This window comes from Lissotriton helveticus, chromosome 8, assembly GCF_964261635.1.
Source record: "Lissotriton helveticus chromosome 8, aLisHel1.1, whole genome shotgun sequence".
NCBI classification, from domain to species: Eukaryota; Metazoa; Chordata; class Amphibia; order Caudata; family Salamandridae; genus Lissotriton; species Lissotriton helveticus.
In genome coordinates this window covers 12,868,743-12,885,491 of record NC_136069.1, presented here as the reverse complement: position 1 = coordinate 12,885,491, position 16,749 = coordinate 12,868,743, and the positions used below count along the sequence as shown (strand labels likewise).

Below are 16,749 nucleotides of genomic sequence, written 5' to 3'. Positions count from 1 at the left end.
GCCATCCGGATCTTGGCATCTCAACGCCTAGTGGTATCTTCCATACAGAAAATATTGTTGCGCTGCCTTTGGCCCCATTCGCACATCGGTCCGCAACTTAGACATCACCTCGGTGCCATCCGGATCTTGGCATCTCAGCGCCTTGTGGTGTCAGTCAGAAAATATTGTTGCGCTGCCTTTGGCCCCATTCGCACATCGGTCCGCTACTGCCGCCATCTCACAGGCCAACGGGGCGCCCCACGCCGACATTCAACATTGTAGGATGGCCACACCAGTGCGGCAACTTACTAGACACCACCTCGGTACCATCCGGATCTTGGCGCGTTGTGCTGCCTTCGGCCTATTCGCACATCGGTCCGCTACTGACGCAAACTCACAGGCCAACGGGGCGCCCCACGCCGACTTTCAGCATTGTAGGATGGCCACACCAGTGCTGCAACTTGCTGGACACCACCTCGGTGCCATCCGGATCTTGGCGCGTTGTATTGCCTTCGGCCTATTCGCACATCGGTCCGCTACTGACGCCGCCTCACGTGCCAACGTATTTTCTCCGCATTTTATACCCTATGCCGCATAACAGGTCATGTGACTTGTTTATAAAACTTTTCATTGGTTCATTTTACTTTTGGTTTCCTAATGATGGAAGGCTTGATCATATGACCTAAAAACAACACTTTTCATTGGATGAAAACTTTTTTTTTTCCCAAACGATGAAAGCCCCACCTTGTTTCTGGATGTTTCAGACTGAAGCTGGCGTCAGCATGAGAGCACCACCATCTCGTAGCTCCGTCGTGGTCATTCCGCGAGCAATCATGGCAACCGCTCCCCACCAGAAGCCTACAGGACTCGGGGGCCCCCAAAACTTTTGATGAATCCTCAAGGCGGAGGGGACGCTTTCGAGAATGGGGTCCAAGACCTAGCAGACAAGCGTCCGATTTCCAAGGTGTCCCAGGGCCATTTCAGTGGACCAGGCCCAAAAAGGAAAGAGCCTGCCGCCATTTTGAGAGTCCTGTGACAGCCGCCTATCGCTGCACCGCAAGAGTGGGCGCAACTCAGCTGAATGGCGGATTTTGACACAGTGGACCAAAAACGGACGGAATGGCAACTGAAACGGTAAAGGGGCGCCCCACTACAACAGATGACACTCCACCTGGAGAGGCCCGTTCACGCCGCCTCCCCCGGGGCGCCCCACGCCGTTATTCGGAGCAGCATTGTAGGATACCAAAACCAGTGCGGCAACTTACTGGACATCACCTTGGTGCCATCGTTCTGCTGCCTTGGAACTATTCGCACAACAGTTTGCTACTGATGACCCACCCCCCGCGACGCCCCACGCCGGAAATCTGGACGTTGTGCTGCGTTGGGACTATTCGCACAGCCGACCGCTACTTCGTTGTTTTTCCCTAAAAATGTTTATATGTTATTACTATTTTTGTTTTCTTGTATATATTTATAAGTTATTAAAGTTTTATAATCTTACTACTTTGTCGGAGTGCTATATATTTTTAATGTGACACATAATTGTAAAAACTTTGATGTACAAAGAGTCATCCCTGGAATCTTCCGCTTCAGGCTCGGTCCCCTCCCCAATCACAATACAGGATGGTTTTCAGATAATAGGAACGCGTCTGCTGTGACGGATCTCATCGAGTGTGGGCCTTGATCTACTATAACTCCTTTGAAGAGGGGTGATTCTTTACAGCTGGGGCCATAAACTACATCTGCAGGGCTAGCTGATACCCTAGGACCAGCCTGGACAATCGGACACAGAGGAAAAGGAGTGTCAGAGGGTGCGGTAGTGAATAGGGCGAAAGGGAGGTGTCGGGGGGGCACAGGGTGTGATTCTCAGGGAAGAGCAGCGCAGATGGGGGGAGGTTTATTACCCATGCATAAGACAGAGAGCGGGGGTGACCACTGCCTGGGGGAGATGCTTGGGAGGGTGGGGAGCCATGCTAAGGATCGACAGCGTGCACAGAGTGGGTCTGGTCAAGGCATCTAAAATGGCTGCCGTGCACGACAAAAGTGTGGCATTTGAAAAAAGACAAGATGGCGCAGACAATGTTTTTCAACACTTCCTGATTTTCTTCGAATCGAACGTTAACAGACGTTGGGGCATATTACCAAAGTTAAGCGATATTTATCCCTAACGATGCTTAGCAACGATTTTTTTACCGCTAAGCATCGTCAGAAATTATCGCAGATAAACCTTGCTATTATCAAGGTTTATCGCAAATACGATAATAAACGACCGCAATGCATTAATATCGCTGAAAACTCAGCGATATTCATGCATTACCGAGCTAATGCTCTTAGCCATGTTATCCACCTCCCATTGGATAACATGGCTAAGAACTGCTCAGGGCAGGTGCTAGCTTTTGGAGATATTCGCGCTTATCTCGAATATTTCCAAAAGTGGATAATAGGAGATAGCGATGTTAGCGACTGTTTCCAGTCGCTAACATCTTGGCATGCCCACTTTGCATGTCATTAGTGATAAATATCACTCACATGCAAAGTGGGGCCCAAGATGGTCGCTATCTCCTACTAGCCGTCGCTAACTGGTGTTAGCAACAGCTAGGTAATACAGATATAATTTTATCTCCGCGAAGCGGAGCGCTGTTACAGATATATATCTTGTTTTTGAACGTTAATTTCTCAAAATCCACTGAAGCACATATATTGAGACCTAGCAAAGGCACATCGAGCTACCAGTCCCTACAATTTTGCCAAGTTTCGTGCAAATCCATTCAGCCGTTCGATTATTATTATTATTTTTTTTTTTTCCCGCGGGGCCCTTTTAAAACCTCCACATCAAACCTAAGAGGTCAAGGAGGATCTACTATGCCCCCTTATGGTCATTTGCCCCTTCGCTTTGGCCTCCTCTTGTCTCTCGATCCTACCGAGAGACAAGATGGCGACCGCTACGGACTGTTTGCAATGTTTACAGGCGCCGGAGAACCAATCAGCTTCGCAAACCTCCGTTACGCGAAGCGGAGCGCTGTTACAGATATATATCTTTTTTTGAACGTTAATTTCTCAAAATCCACTGGAGCACATATATTGAGACCTAGCAAAGGCACATCGGGCTACCAGTCCCTAATATTTTACCAAGTTTCGTGCAAATCCATTCAGCCGTTCGATTATTATTATTATTATTTTTTTTTGCCCCGCGGGAGCCTTTTAAAACCTCCACATCAAACCTAGGGGGTCAGCGAGGATCTACTATGCCCCCTTATGGTCATTTGCCCCTTCGCTTTGGCCTCCTCTTGTCTCTCGATCCTACCGAGAGACAAGATGGCGGCCGCTACGGACTGTTTGGAATGTTCACAGACGCCGGAGAGCCAATCAGCTTCGCATCGCGAAGTTCCGTTACGCGTAAAGTCCGCGAACCGGAGCGCTGCCCGGTCCGCTGTTACAGATGTATATCTTTTTTTGAACGTTAATTTCTCAAAATCCACTGGAGCACATATATTGAGACCTAGCAAAGGCACATCGGGCTACCAGTCCCTACAATTTTGCCAAGTTTCGTGCAAATCCATTCAGCCGTTCGGGCTAAAAGTGAGGCCAACCGCCCTATGGAAAACTCAATGTTAAAAACACGTTTTGGGACCCCCCTTTTTTCTCGGCCCCCCCTTGACGAACCCCCCCCCCCAAATTTTCAAGGGCTGCTCAGAAACAAAATGTGCCATTTTCCTGAAAATTTCAGCCAATTCCGTCCACAAACGCCAAAGTTATTAGACATAGAATTTTCAGAAATCCCATAGGGAAAAAATCCTAACTATATATACCTACTGGCGACCGCCAGTAGGTAATATATATATATATATATACACCTTTTCTTTGTGGATGGGTGTTACTCCATATTACATACTCCAGCCAGAGGAGTATTCCGGATGGCCCTGCTGCACAAGTCAACCTGGACAACAACTGGCACATTATCGCTTTCGTAGCGACATCATGGCTCGGGGTACCGAGAGGTCCAGTGTTCACCTCCCAGCTCAGAAGGGCACCGGTGGAGCGAGGTAATTTACCTCCATTAGGACGCTATGCGCAATGGCTGTCCCTGCCGAATTGCTCACCTGAATTTTGAGGTAGCAGTGGACCGAGGGGACCCAAGGAGGAGCTGGTGGACTTGGGCAGATTCCAGCGCGCAACCTCATTACCTACCTGCATTATCTGGATGTGTCTCCTGTTATTCAAACAGCATTCCCCACACCGCCGACCCAGTTTCACTTACTCCGTGCATTCTGGGAGTTGGAGTTCGGACAATTTACACGACAGCCAACAGGTGAGCTCTACTAGCAGGGGGGCAGAGCTTCCAGCCTAATTTTGTAAAGGATGCAGGAATTGGACAATTCTTTGAAGCTGCTCGTGCAATGATGGGTGCTGAAGAAGGCTCCATGGCGAAATGCATACGCCCGCCAGCATTGGTTTGTCTGCCTCAATTAAGCTGGTTCTTCTCTGAGTTCCCTCTGGCCTCCGACCTTTTCTTTGTGGATGGATATAGATATATATATACTTCATATGGGACAATTCAGGAGTGGAGAGTATATATATATATATATATATATATATATATATATATATATATATATATATATATATATATCTCTCTCATATCTCACCTACTGGCGGTCGCCAATAGGTAGTTATAGTTAGGACCTAGTTTCCATAGGGAATCCGCAACATTCTATTGGGAATAACTCTGGCGTTGATGGACGGAATTGGCTGAATTTCTCCAAGTAAATGGCCAGCTCCGCTCCGCTCCTTCCCTGAAAGTTTGGGGGGATTCGTCAAGCGGGGGCCGAGATAAAAGGGGGGTCCTAAAACGTGTTTTCCCCATGTTAATTTCCATAGGGCGGTTGGACTCACTTTTAGCCCGAACGGCTGAATGGATTTCCACCAAACTTGGCAAAATTGTAGGGACTGGTAGCCCGATGTGCCTTTGCTATGTCTCAAGATATGTGCTCCAGTGGATTTTGAGTAATTTAGGATAAAAAAAAAATATATATCTATAAGCGCGCCCCGGTACGCGCACCGGGGCGCGTACCAGCGCGCTACGCGAGTTCGCGAGCGGAAAGCTGATTGGCTCTCGGGTGTCTGTCAACATTCCAAACAGTCCGGAGCGGCCACCATCTTGTGTCTCGGTAAGATCGAGACACAAGAGGTGGCAAAAACAAAGGGGGAAATGACCAAAAGGGGGCAGGGTAGACCCCCCCTGACCCCCTAGGTTTGATGTGGGGGCCATAAAATTGCCCCGCGGGGCAAACAAATAATTTTTTTTTCGATTTACGCGGGGGGAGCACCCGGTACGCGCACCGGGGAGCGTACCGGGGAGCGTACCATGGAGAAAAAAGAATGACAGAGTTTTTAAAAAATGTAGCATTTTTTTATAAATTGGAGGTAGTTCTAAAAAGAACTGTTTTTTTAATTCTTTTTGTTGTTTTATATTTTTTTATTGTTTTTTTTAACATTTTATTTATTTGGCTTTTATGAACAATTTTATATTTCTTTTGTAATTTTTATGGGGACACACAAAAAACAGGGAATTGTAAACAGCTCAACTGGAACAAAAAAAATCAGAAAAAAATTAAGGTTTCTTTCTGCAGTTGTGGTTGTCTCCAGCACGGTTGATGAGTTTGATGCTTTGCTCACCATAGGAAATTGTAGTCCCGCAAAATATACAAACTATTTTGTAATCTCCAAACTGGCGTTGGATGTTTGGGACCATCTCCCTTGTCTCTGGACCCGATGGAGTGGGTTGATTTCTTTTGGAGGTGCTGGGTGAAGATTGGGGAGGGTTTCTTGTCAGTTCTCTGACCTCTGCCGCAGCATAGTTGTTAGGGTGCCTGCGTTGCATGTGGCGAAGCATTGTATGGTTCCCAAATGAATATTTTTTTGCAGGGTTCCCCCTGGAAAGTACAGTGCCACAGATCAGACATGTCACTTTTGGTGCATTGACTTTCTTTTGGTCCTTTGGGATTTTAAAAAACTCCCACACAAAGTGCTCCTTAGGTTTATAGGGGGGATTATCTTCAGGCAGGAACCGCCTCTCCTCCTCCTCCTCCTCCTTCTCCTCCTCTTCTTCTTCACCACCACTGTGGTGTTGTGGTGGTCCTTGTGGTGGTGGTGGTGGTGGTGGTTGAGGTGCTCCTGCTGCTGCTGCTACTGTAGCCATTTCTCACTTACTAGAAACAGGTCTTCCTCAGTCAAAGTACAAAGTGAGAATGAGGAAAAAAGGTGGGGGCTTTCATCATTTGGAAAAACAAAACTGTTCTGAACCAATGAAAAGTGTTATTTTCAGGTCAGATGACCCGACGCGCTTACGCTACGCGCCCCGGGACGCTTACGTAGCGCGATCGTATGCGCTCTGGCGCTTCCGGATGCGCTTACGCCGTGCGTCATAAGACGCATCACGCGGCTACGCGATACGTCACGATGATGTTTTCGTTCGCGGGAATAGCGCTAACGGGACACTCACCGGTACGCGCACCGGGGCGTGCCGCAAGACTGTGCTTACCGGTGCGCTCACCGGTACGCGCACCGGGAGCGCTCTAGGGCAAAAAAATAAATAAATAAATAAACACGAACAATATACATAAAAAAAATAGTATTACATAAATATACAATATAGGATTCATTATAAAAAATATTATATTCATAGCTATAGAAATTAGCTATTAAAAAACCTATGAAATTCACTGAAAAAACCATAGGTTTCACACCAGTTATAGTTAGGAATTAGCATTTAAAAAACCTATTAAATTCACTGAAAAAAACATAGGTTTAACACCAGTTATAGTTAGCTGGAAATTTTACTGACATAAAACCATTGAAATTCCCACGTTATAGTTAGTTGGACTCACTATAACTCGCGCGCCCGCAATGCACTGCTGATGAGGGCACATATTACATCATTCATGACATGGTCAGTGACATCACTGATGACATCACTGATGACATCTCAAATGACATCACTGATGACATCATCCATGTGATAATACAATACACCTCCTCACACTCTAATCTAACCCATGATACACCTAGTGTTAAATACAAACTACCATTCCTGAAACCATTGACACAGTAAAACCACTTACCACATACACACTCACTGATTTCTAGGTCTACACACACATCCACTCATTCACCCATACAATCTTTCATACATACAGTCACTCACAAGACCAACATATGCACTCATACACCTATACAGAGACTCACACACTGCCACTCATCCATGGAGTTACTCATACACCTAGTCAGTCATGTAAAGAATCAATCACACTCCCATTTCCACAACTATACAGTTATACAGACAACACCTTACTTATTCAAACATAGACTAACACATACTTACTCTCTTTTACAATCACTGATACAAGTACATATTGATAGATACAGTCACTTATGCAATCACAGGCTGTTATATATAGTCATTTATATATGACAACTCTCACATGCAGCAGCTTACAGAACAACAAACATAATGATGTACACATTCAGACAGTTTAGTCACTAACCCATGCATTCACTAAGACACATTTAATCACTCACTCATACAGTCAGTCGCGCACCTACTAAATCCTTCATCCAGACACTCATACATACACTCACTCTTCAATATGTAAAACATATTTTAACTTTACAGAAACACACAGACACTGGATGATGTCATCAGTGATGTCATCAGTGATGTCATTTGAGATGTCATCAGTGATGTCATCAGTGATGTCATTTGAGATGTCATCAGTGATGTCATCAGTGATGTCACTAACCATGTCATGAATTATGTAATATGTGACATCATCAGCAGTGGATTGCGGGCGCGCGAGTTATAGTGAGTCCAACTAACTATAACGTGGGAATTTCAATGGTTTTATGTCAGTAAAATTTCCAGCTAACTATAACTGGTGTCAAACCTATGGTTTTTTCAGTGAATATGTATATAGATACACACACTGACCTAGAAAGAGACACATATCAACCTCCAAAAAGGAGTCGAGGAAGAAGAGAAGAAAGAATGAAAAAAGGAATAACCTGCACAGCTGCTGTAAAATGCCCCAGATGAGATCTACGTGCAAACACAGACGTTTGCTTTTCAAAGGAGAACAGCTGACAAATAAGTGAAATAGATACAACACAATGCGTCAGAGATGTATTAAAACACATTGCTATATGTTGCTATCCGCATTACTTGCATGTTTTGTGTAACAGACATGTTCATACTATGGTGCATGTATATATATATAAAAAAGGTTACACAGCATCCAGAAGGAATGGTTCCTTATGACAGTTGCTTCTGCACTCTTGCTCCATTACAAACATAATCAGTGTAATACTTTTCGACTGGTGTTGCATTTTACACACCTCTTGTGTGTAGTAAACAATCCTCTAGCCAATTAGGCGAGACCTTTTGATTTCCTCAGCTCTGCTGGCTTTTGGACTATCTACACAAGCCTGGGGACTGGAGAAGAGCACGCCGAGGGAACAACACATCCGTCAGGGGACATGGCTTTGGCATTTCAGGTAACCTTAATGAAGGTATCACATATACCCACATCATTCCAGCTGTTTATGCAAACATATAGGCATTAGAGGCATCCTGTGCTACAGTGTGGAGAAAGACTTACCTCTGTGCTCTTGAAGGACTGCAGGGGTACGGCTTCGTCCCCAAGGCGGCGGTAGACGCACTTATCCAAGTCTGCAATCGTTTCTGGTAGGATGGTGTTTAGTGTCTCGGGTAGGAGGAGGCCCAGGAGGCCAGCAGACATCCCGGTGGCACCAAAGATGATGAAAGGTAGTGCCCACTGCACGTACCTCTGTGGGACAACAGGAGAACTGGATGTAAGATATTTGTCAACACTCATAGCAGCTAAGATTGAAGACGGATGTCATGTTAGAGTCAGTGATCAGTACAGGCAGCACAGAGAAAGGAAGAAACAGCATGCACCTGGAGACACGGTCTCAGGACCATGAGCAGCGTGCAATTAAAGATAACTATGGATTAGAAGGTAACGCCTCACACCGGAAGCAGCTAGACACTTCCCGCAAGCACAGAGTCTCACTCATTCCATAACCTCTGGTCTCAAACACTTTAGATGAGTCTTCATCATTTTATGAGCCCTGGCCTCCCACAATTCGAGTCTCAATCATGTTATGATCCATTTCCTCAGAAACTACAATATAATCTCACTCACTTTATTACCCCTGGGCTCACACAGCTCGATGGTGTCTCACTCACCTTCTAACTTCTGGCCTCACACAGTTGAACAGAGTCTCACTCATTTTATCATCTCTGGCCTCAAACACTTTAGTGGAGTCTTATTCATGTTATAATCCCCGGCCTACAATACAGTCCCACTCACTTTCTAACTTCTGGCCTCATACACTTCAGAGGAGTTCCACTCATTTTATAATCCCTGGACTCGCACACCTCAATAGTCTCATTCATTTTATAATACCCGGCCTCACACAGGCTCAATAGTCTTATTAATGTTATAATCCTTAGCCCCACACACTTCAATCGAGTCTCACTCATTTTATAACCCATAGACTCATACACTGAATTTGAGTCTCATTAATTTTATAATCCTTGGACTCACAAACTGCAACAGAATCTCATTCATATTTACAATTCCTAGCCTCACACACTTCTATAGTTACACTCATTTTCTAGCCTCCGATCTCACACACGTCAATACAGTCTCACTCATTTTATAATCCTTAGCCTCATGTTATAATCTAAGGCTTCACACAGTTCAAAGGAGTCTCACTCACTCAGTGGAAACATATACTTTAATGAAGTCTCACTATTTCCCTGTCCACTGACTACATATTCTGCACTGAAGTCTCACACGATCCCTGAACACTGACTACAAAGAAATGCGGGAGATTACATTTCCCAAATATCAACAAATTCTACGACTGCTCCCGCAAGACCCTTCCCAACCCACATTGGGGCTGAAGCTATGAGGATGCATCTAGGTACCCTTTCTGCTATCTAGCTCGGGGGAGGGGGGTTGGCTAGGTTGTACGGGATGAATGATGTGGGTTTTAGGGAGGAGGGTGGGGTTCTTTATTCAAAGTTCTATTTCTCCTATTTTAGTTATGTGAGCCAGTGTTTATAAAATCAAAAAACGATTCTATTGACGCTGCCAGCCTCAGGGTTGTAGGCACACAGCTGTGTAATCACATATGATGTAAGAGCTGCCGGCCAGTGGTTGCAGGCGTGAAGCTGTGTTCTTTTACTCTGAATCTTTTTAATAAAATGATTGGTTCCATAAAATTGGACAACTTTTTTACGAAGTTCACCTTCTCGTTTTAGGTCGTAGTAGGACCAGGTCCAAAGTTCCAGCAATATATGTTCGGGAGCGTCTCGGATTCGGCCGGAAGCAGGGTGCTGAAGGTGCTGGTAGCTGGTGAGCTATGACAAAGGCGACCACCTGGAAAGGCACTGTACAGGAGGACTTAAAGTTAAGTCCGGTGAGTCCCACTGGAGGACGTTGCAAGGGTCACAGGACCATGAAAGCATGACTGGTTTATCGTTACCGGGCCCGGTGGGGGCGTGTGCAGAGCAGCTAGGTCAGCTGGAAGATGTGCATCAAGAAGTCCTCTTGGTTATAGGCAGACATCTTCGAGAGGCGATTCCAGGACAGCAGGGCCACTCTCGATGTGGGTCTCGATGTCCCTCGACGGGTGCTTGCTTCTTTAATCGCTGGAATCCGGCACGTACTCTTCATTTCACTGTTTGCTTTTGGGGTTTCGGTACACTGGGTATTAGTACGGGGCAGCTCCGGTAGGTCCTTGTGTCTCCAAAGTTGTCAAAGAGACAGATCTGACTTTCCGGAGCTGATGCACCTCTTATGGTGGGGGTGTTGCGTCAAAGTCGTCGGGGTGCGAAAACATCGACAACATGGATTCAGCAGGATCGGTGCCTGCGGTGTGCAGAGGCATAATACCTTCACTCCAAGGGAGGTGCTTGGCGATTTTGCAAAGACATGAGGTGCACCAGGGTTCTTGGAGTCTTCACAGGTTCAAGAACGACCCAGTATGACATGATATGCCTACTGCTCCGCCAAGAGCCCACTGAGTAAGCCACAGGTCTCTATCATGGAATCCAGAGACCAAATGGCAATTTTTTGGAAAAGCAAGTATTGGGCACAGTTAAAGATCTGCCCAGGGCCATCACATCACCTTCCACTTCAGTGGCATCTCCCATCAGGCTCCTTCCATTTCAATTTCATCTCATGTCAGACACCCCTCACTTCAATGACATTTCACTCAGCTCTTCACTTAAAAAGAATATCTGCCTCGCTCACTGCTACGTCACTTAACTCAAACAGCATCGGTGTCTCACACACCACATTATCAGGGGCTCACTGCCTCTGAATTATCTCTCAGTCACTGCCACGTCACTGACCTCAGGTAGATGAATGCTTTTTCACCCATCCTATGTAAGGGGGGGAGGGCGTCACACACTCACTCATCCACTCCCGGACTCACACACATTGAAAGTCTCATGAAGTCAACTTTTAACTTGGAGAAGGAAAGTCTAAAATAATCCATTTAACAAGTCTGATGAATTAAAGGAAAGATACTGACCAGTGAAGGGATGAACGGGGCAATGATACCCCCAATCCTGGAGAACATGGAGCACAGGCCCATTCCGAGATTCCTAGGAAAGAAAGACAATGACATCATTCAGGTGGTAGCTAAGCCTTGGCACAGGAGGTACCCACAGCCCTCAGGCTATTTAGCTTCTGCTGTTAGATTTCTGTCATTCCATCTCTCCTGCCTCAGGACTTTCCCAGTCCAGCCCTGAACACTTCAGATCTAACACCATCAGACTCAATCTACTTCGATCACGTGCTGCTCAGGCCTCGCATGGCTGGCTGCAGACACACACTCTTCTCTCCCACTTGCTCAAACCAGAATCCATGCTCCCCGCTTTTGCCTGCTCCTGAGCTAATCAAACACATCTCATCCTTTCTCTTTTCTCCACATGTCAACTCCCAACACTTTGCATCCCTGCTGCTTACTCACATACACTTCTACTCCTTTCTGTCTGCTCAGAGCTCACCACAAACTCATCTCACCGGCCTCTATTGTAGCACACCTTGAGTCGTCCTCCTGGGAATCTATTCTCCTCACAAAGCACAGACAAGCCTGGCAGACCAAGCCCCATTTTGAAGTTAGCAGCCATTTTGAATTTTCTTAGACAAAGACATCGGCCTGTAGGAGGAATTCTCTGCTTTTTGATGTGAGGAGTTAGTCATATCAATTGCCATGCAATACCAGCAAACTAGACAAAAGTGCAGATTTAACAATATAAAAAGTATTTTTGGATATAGGTTCAGGAATAAAGTAACGCCCATTTTCACTCCCTAATCTTAATACAGAATAAAGTAAAGCTGTGCTAACATGCAGTTAAACCCTCCATTGAAGTTTTTACGATTGAAAGAAGAATGACTCATACCGTGCAAGAGGTGGAAAGAGAAATTTCAAACCTATCTGAAGTCAATTGATGGAAACAGAATGCAAGCAAAAAGAAGGAAAAGAATACTGTTACATTTGCTTGGGTCGGAGGGACAAGGGATTTTTAGGCCTATCCCTAAAGTTGAAACTGCTGAGAGCAAAGATAATTAAGATGTGTTTGATGAAGCCATGTTAAGATTCGATGCCTGATTCAAGTCCACTATTAGTACTACCCTTGTGAGGTATCATTTCTATACAAGAGGTCTGAAAGAGAGTGAATCTTTTGATGAGTTTTTAACTGCTTTAAATGTTTATCAAACACAAGTAATTTTGGAGTCGCAACCAACAAAATGATACATGATCAGCTTATGATCAATACAAGTATTACAAGAATCCAGGTGCAGCTACAGATAATGGGCACCACACCAAGAATGACGTTATCACATTTGCAAAGGCCATTGAACAATCCTTGAACTGGGTGAAGGAAGTATATGAAACTCAACTTGGGGAAAAAGTGGAGAGGTGTGTTCCACTAGTGGCAAGCATGTGAAGAATGAGATGTACAAAAGTGAACGTAAGAAAAGCAAAACATGCTGCTATAGATATGGAGGTCCAAATTATCTTGCGTCTTCGTAAACTTGTCCTGCTATAAACAGAGTGCAACAATTGTAAGGAAATGGACCATTTTGCTAAGATGTGTAGGTAGGCAAAGAAACAGATCAAGCATCGCATAGCACAAGTAATTGAAGGCTCATCGTACAATGACATGCGAAGAGAATAACAGGGAATAACCCGGTGTCAATTGTGCGAGTAGATGATAGTGAAGGAACTGACGAACTAATCAATACACCGATGCGTAACATACAAGAGCTTGGCAGGCAGTTGTCAGTAATGGAGGATTCCAGCTCTCCTTTTACAATTATTTCCGTGCCATTTATTGAAACTAAACTGGGATAAGAAATATAGCAGCTATTGCCTACTCATGTCAGAGCTGTTACTTTTGACGGACGTCAAATGTTTTTGTCAGACACTTTATGGCCAATACACTGCTCAAGGGTATGACAGCTCCATTGAAAATGTATGTGGCAAAAAAGGAGGTAATGTGCTAGGCTGGAAAGATCAAAGAAGGTTCAATATCAAACGAGATCCTAATGCTGAGGATGGAATGCTGGTAGTAAAAGAAATAGATGCTAAACAAAGAATAATAACATGCTTTCTGGATGTTTTCAGTCATAAATTGGGAAAATTACAAAGTTATGACCGTTAAATAAAACTTAAGCATGGTGCAGAACCTATAAGACAAAAATGTAAATGATACAGTTTAGTCAAAGGAAGGAATTCAAGGAACTGTTGGATCAAATGTTGACAGATGGTGTTATTGAGGAAATATAAACATCAGAATGGATCTCTTCTGTGGTCCTTGCTAAGAAAAGCAAGAGTAATTGCAGGCTATGCATTGATTTAAGAGCACTCGTGAGGGAAACATTATTGTGAATAGACATCCACTACCAAAGATAAATGACCTTTCTTTCTTTAATGGAGCCACTGTATTTTCACCCCAGACCTTTGTAGTACTTAGAATCTAATTGAGAAGTCAAATAAGCCATGACCTTTGACGGCCTTTATTACACCATGTGAAATGCACTAATTCAAAAGGATAACCTTTCGGGCTAGCGTCAATGTCTTCCAAAGAGCTATGCTACATGTGTTAAGGGACATGGACAGTCAAGTGAGGTGTTTGCAGGACGATAGCCTGGTGTTTGCCCAAACAGAAAAAGAACATCATGAGGCACTAAAGGAAGTTTGAAGAAGGTTATCCAAAAATGGCCTTGTTTTATGTGCATAAAAGTGTAGACTATTTGAGTCCCAAGTCGATTATTTGGGACACACATTAAATCTGCTAATAGAGTAGTTCCCAAGCAGGATCTGGGGGATGCATAAAGAGAGTACCTGCACCCAATGATAAGGAGACACTAATGTAATTTCTAGGTTTATAAAAATACTATGGACAATTTGTGTAAGATTTTGCCACGGTCATGGTACCATTAAGAAAATGGTTACGTAAAGGTTGTGAGTTTGTGGGAATCTGAACAGAAAAGTGCGTCTGAATTGGTAAAGTCACAAATAGTGAATGCCCTTTAACCATTTGCGGATGGGAATGAAGGTATCATATCTGTAGACGCAAGTGCGTATGGGTTAGGTGCTGTTCTGTCACAAACGTTTGGGGGTTATGAATGGGAGGCGACGTACGCCTCAAAGAGACTAAATAAATGTGAGAGTAAATATTCTGAAATTGAACATGAACTCTTAGCTTGCGTATGGGCCACAAATCACTTTAGACATTCTGTTTGGGGGAATTGTTTTACTATTCAAACAGATCATAAACCTTTTATACCCATTTTATCACCAGGAAGGGAGAGAAACATAACAGCACACATTGCAAGACTTTAATCAAAGCTGCAGGAATACAACTATGATTGTTTGCTTTGTTCTTTGCCACAGAAACCAAGCAGCCTAGGTTGCATTGACAAGAGTTAAAGTTTAAAATGTGTAACCATGAGGACTATAATGTGGTAGCCAATGTGAATGATGTAAATGGAGAGGATGATGGTGTGAATAATGAGACATTGTAGATCAATTAATATGGTAAGGACAAGGAATTGAACCTGGTCAAAAAGTACTTAGTGGAAGGATGTCCTAAGATGAAAAGCTTGGTTGGTTCCCTTCATTCTTTTACACAGGTGGCAACTGAGTTGTCAACAGATAAGGAATTATTAGTGTGAAATAAATGTGTTACCCAGTGAGTTTACGTAACCGCCTCTTGAACTTGTGTTGCCAGGGGCATATGGAGATGACGCTTTGAAGAATCAAATGCAAGGTTATTACTGGTGGCCTGGAATGGATGCAGACACCAACCGTATGTTCTGCTAGTGTAAAGTGTTTAAGGTGGCCGACAAAAATTGCAAAACCCGCGTACCTCCCATGCAAGTGATGCCTTGACCTGACTGTGCTTGCCAAATGGTGGGCCTAAATATAGCAGGTCCCTTCAGAAATGTGCTGTGCAACTTAAGATTTCACATTGTATCGATTGATTACCACTCTAAATGGCTGAGGTGAAGTTTGTCAAATGTGGGACCACAAAAGTAGGGGTTGAATTTCTCAGGGATGTATTAGGCAGGGAAGGATTCCCCGAAAATGTAATCACAGACAACCGTGTACAGTTGACTTTAAGTGAGATGACACAGTTCATGCAGGCACATAATATAATGCACGTAAGGAATATACTATATGATCCACAGTGTAATGGATTAGTGGAGCGATTTAACAGTTATCCGAAGGAAAGTATTTACCTGGCTGTGGTGCTTTTGCTTTAGAAGTTTGTGAAAGGTAATGGTCATATAGAATCACACCACACACTGTGACCTGGCTCTCACCTTTTGCGTTAATCATAGGATGGCAATCCACTTCCTTAATTCTTCCCTGGTGGTTCAAGTCAAAATTCTCAGGAAACAATACGACATGTAGGCAGGAGGAGGCCCATGAAAAGCAGAGTAATTTGAAAAACAAAAATACATCATGTAATGCAAGGTTACCCCTGAAACATATCTGTGGGGGACTTGATCTGAATAAGAAAGGGTAGACGAAAGGGTAAGGGAGCAAGCAAGTTCTCACAGCCTTTGAAGGTGGTCAAAATGAACAAAGGAAGTGTCATCACTCATGATGGCAAATGTTGGAGATTCAGGAGGCTGCCTAAATGTATTTTGGAATCTAGAAAAAATTCTACTTCATCTTGGTCAGATGACACACACCCTCCTCTGGTTGATGAACAGAGTGAAGTTGAGAGTGCGGTATTTATTGAGGTGAATACAAAAATGAACAGTGATATTCTAAAGTCATATTTCAATATGACCAATATGTAGGAGAGGGATGAACTTCCGATAGACTATATTTGTTTCACAAGAGGCGAAAATGAATCAGGGGCTTACAGAGTAAAGTTCTCTCCCAGACCAAGAATTCCTTGGAGAAAAAAAATCAATTGATGATTAGTTTGTTTCTTCAGTTATTACTTTTAAATTTAAGAAGAAAGATGTTTTATATTGAAATTAGCATTAAAGTGCTGCATTCCTTATTTATTGCTCCCCTTCTCCTTTTTTCTGTTAGGTTTATATCGCTTATTTGTCCACTGTATTTCTTCCTGTTGGGACATGTGTGCGAGCTTAGAACATGGGTGATGGTAAACATTCTAAGTTTAGCAGGCATAACAGACACATG

General features: G+C 44.0%; 1 protein-coding gene across 1 annotated transcript in view; it reads right to left on the bottom strand.

Moving 5' to 3' along the window:
- The window catches only part of LOC144772221 (solute carrier family 22 member 15-like), a 211,550-nt gene that overhangs the window by 12,366 nt on the left and 182,435 nt on the right, over positions 1 to 16,749 (bottom strand). Inside the window, exons 10-11 of the mRNA XM_078656367.1 lie at positions 11,605 to 11,677; positions 8,634 to 8,822 (exon numbers count right to left, since the gene is read on the bottom strand). Of these exons, the coding sequence (XP_078512493.1) occupies positions 8,634 to 8,822; positions 11,605 to 11,677 (262 nt within the window). The remainder of the gene's footprint in view (positions 1 to 8,633; positions 8,823 to 11,604; positions 11,678 to 16,749) is intronic.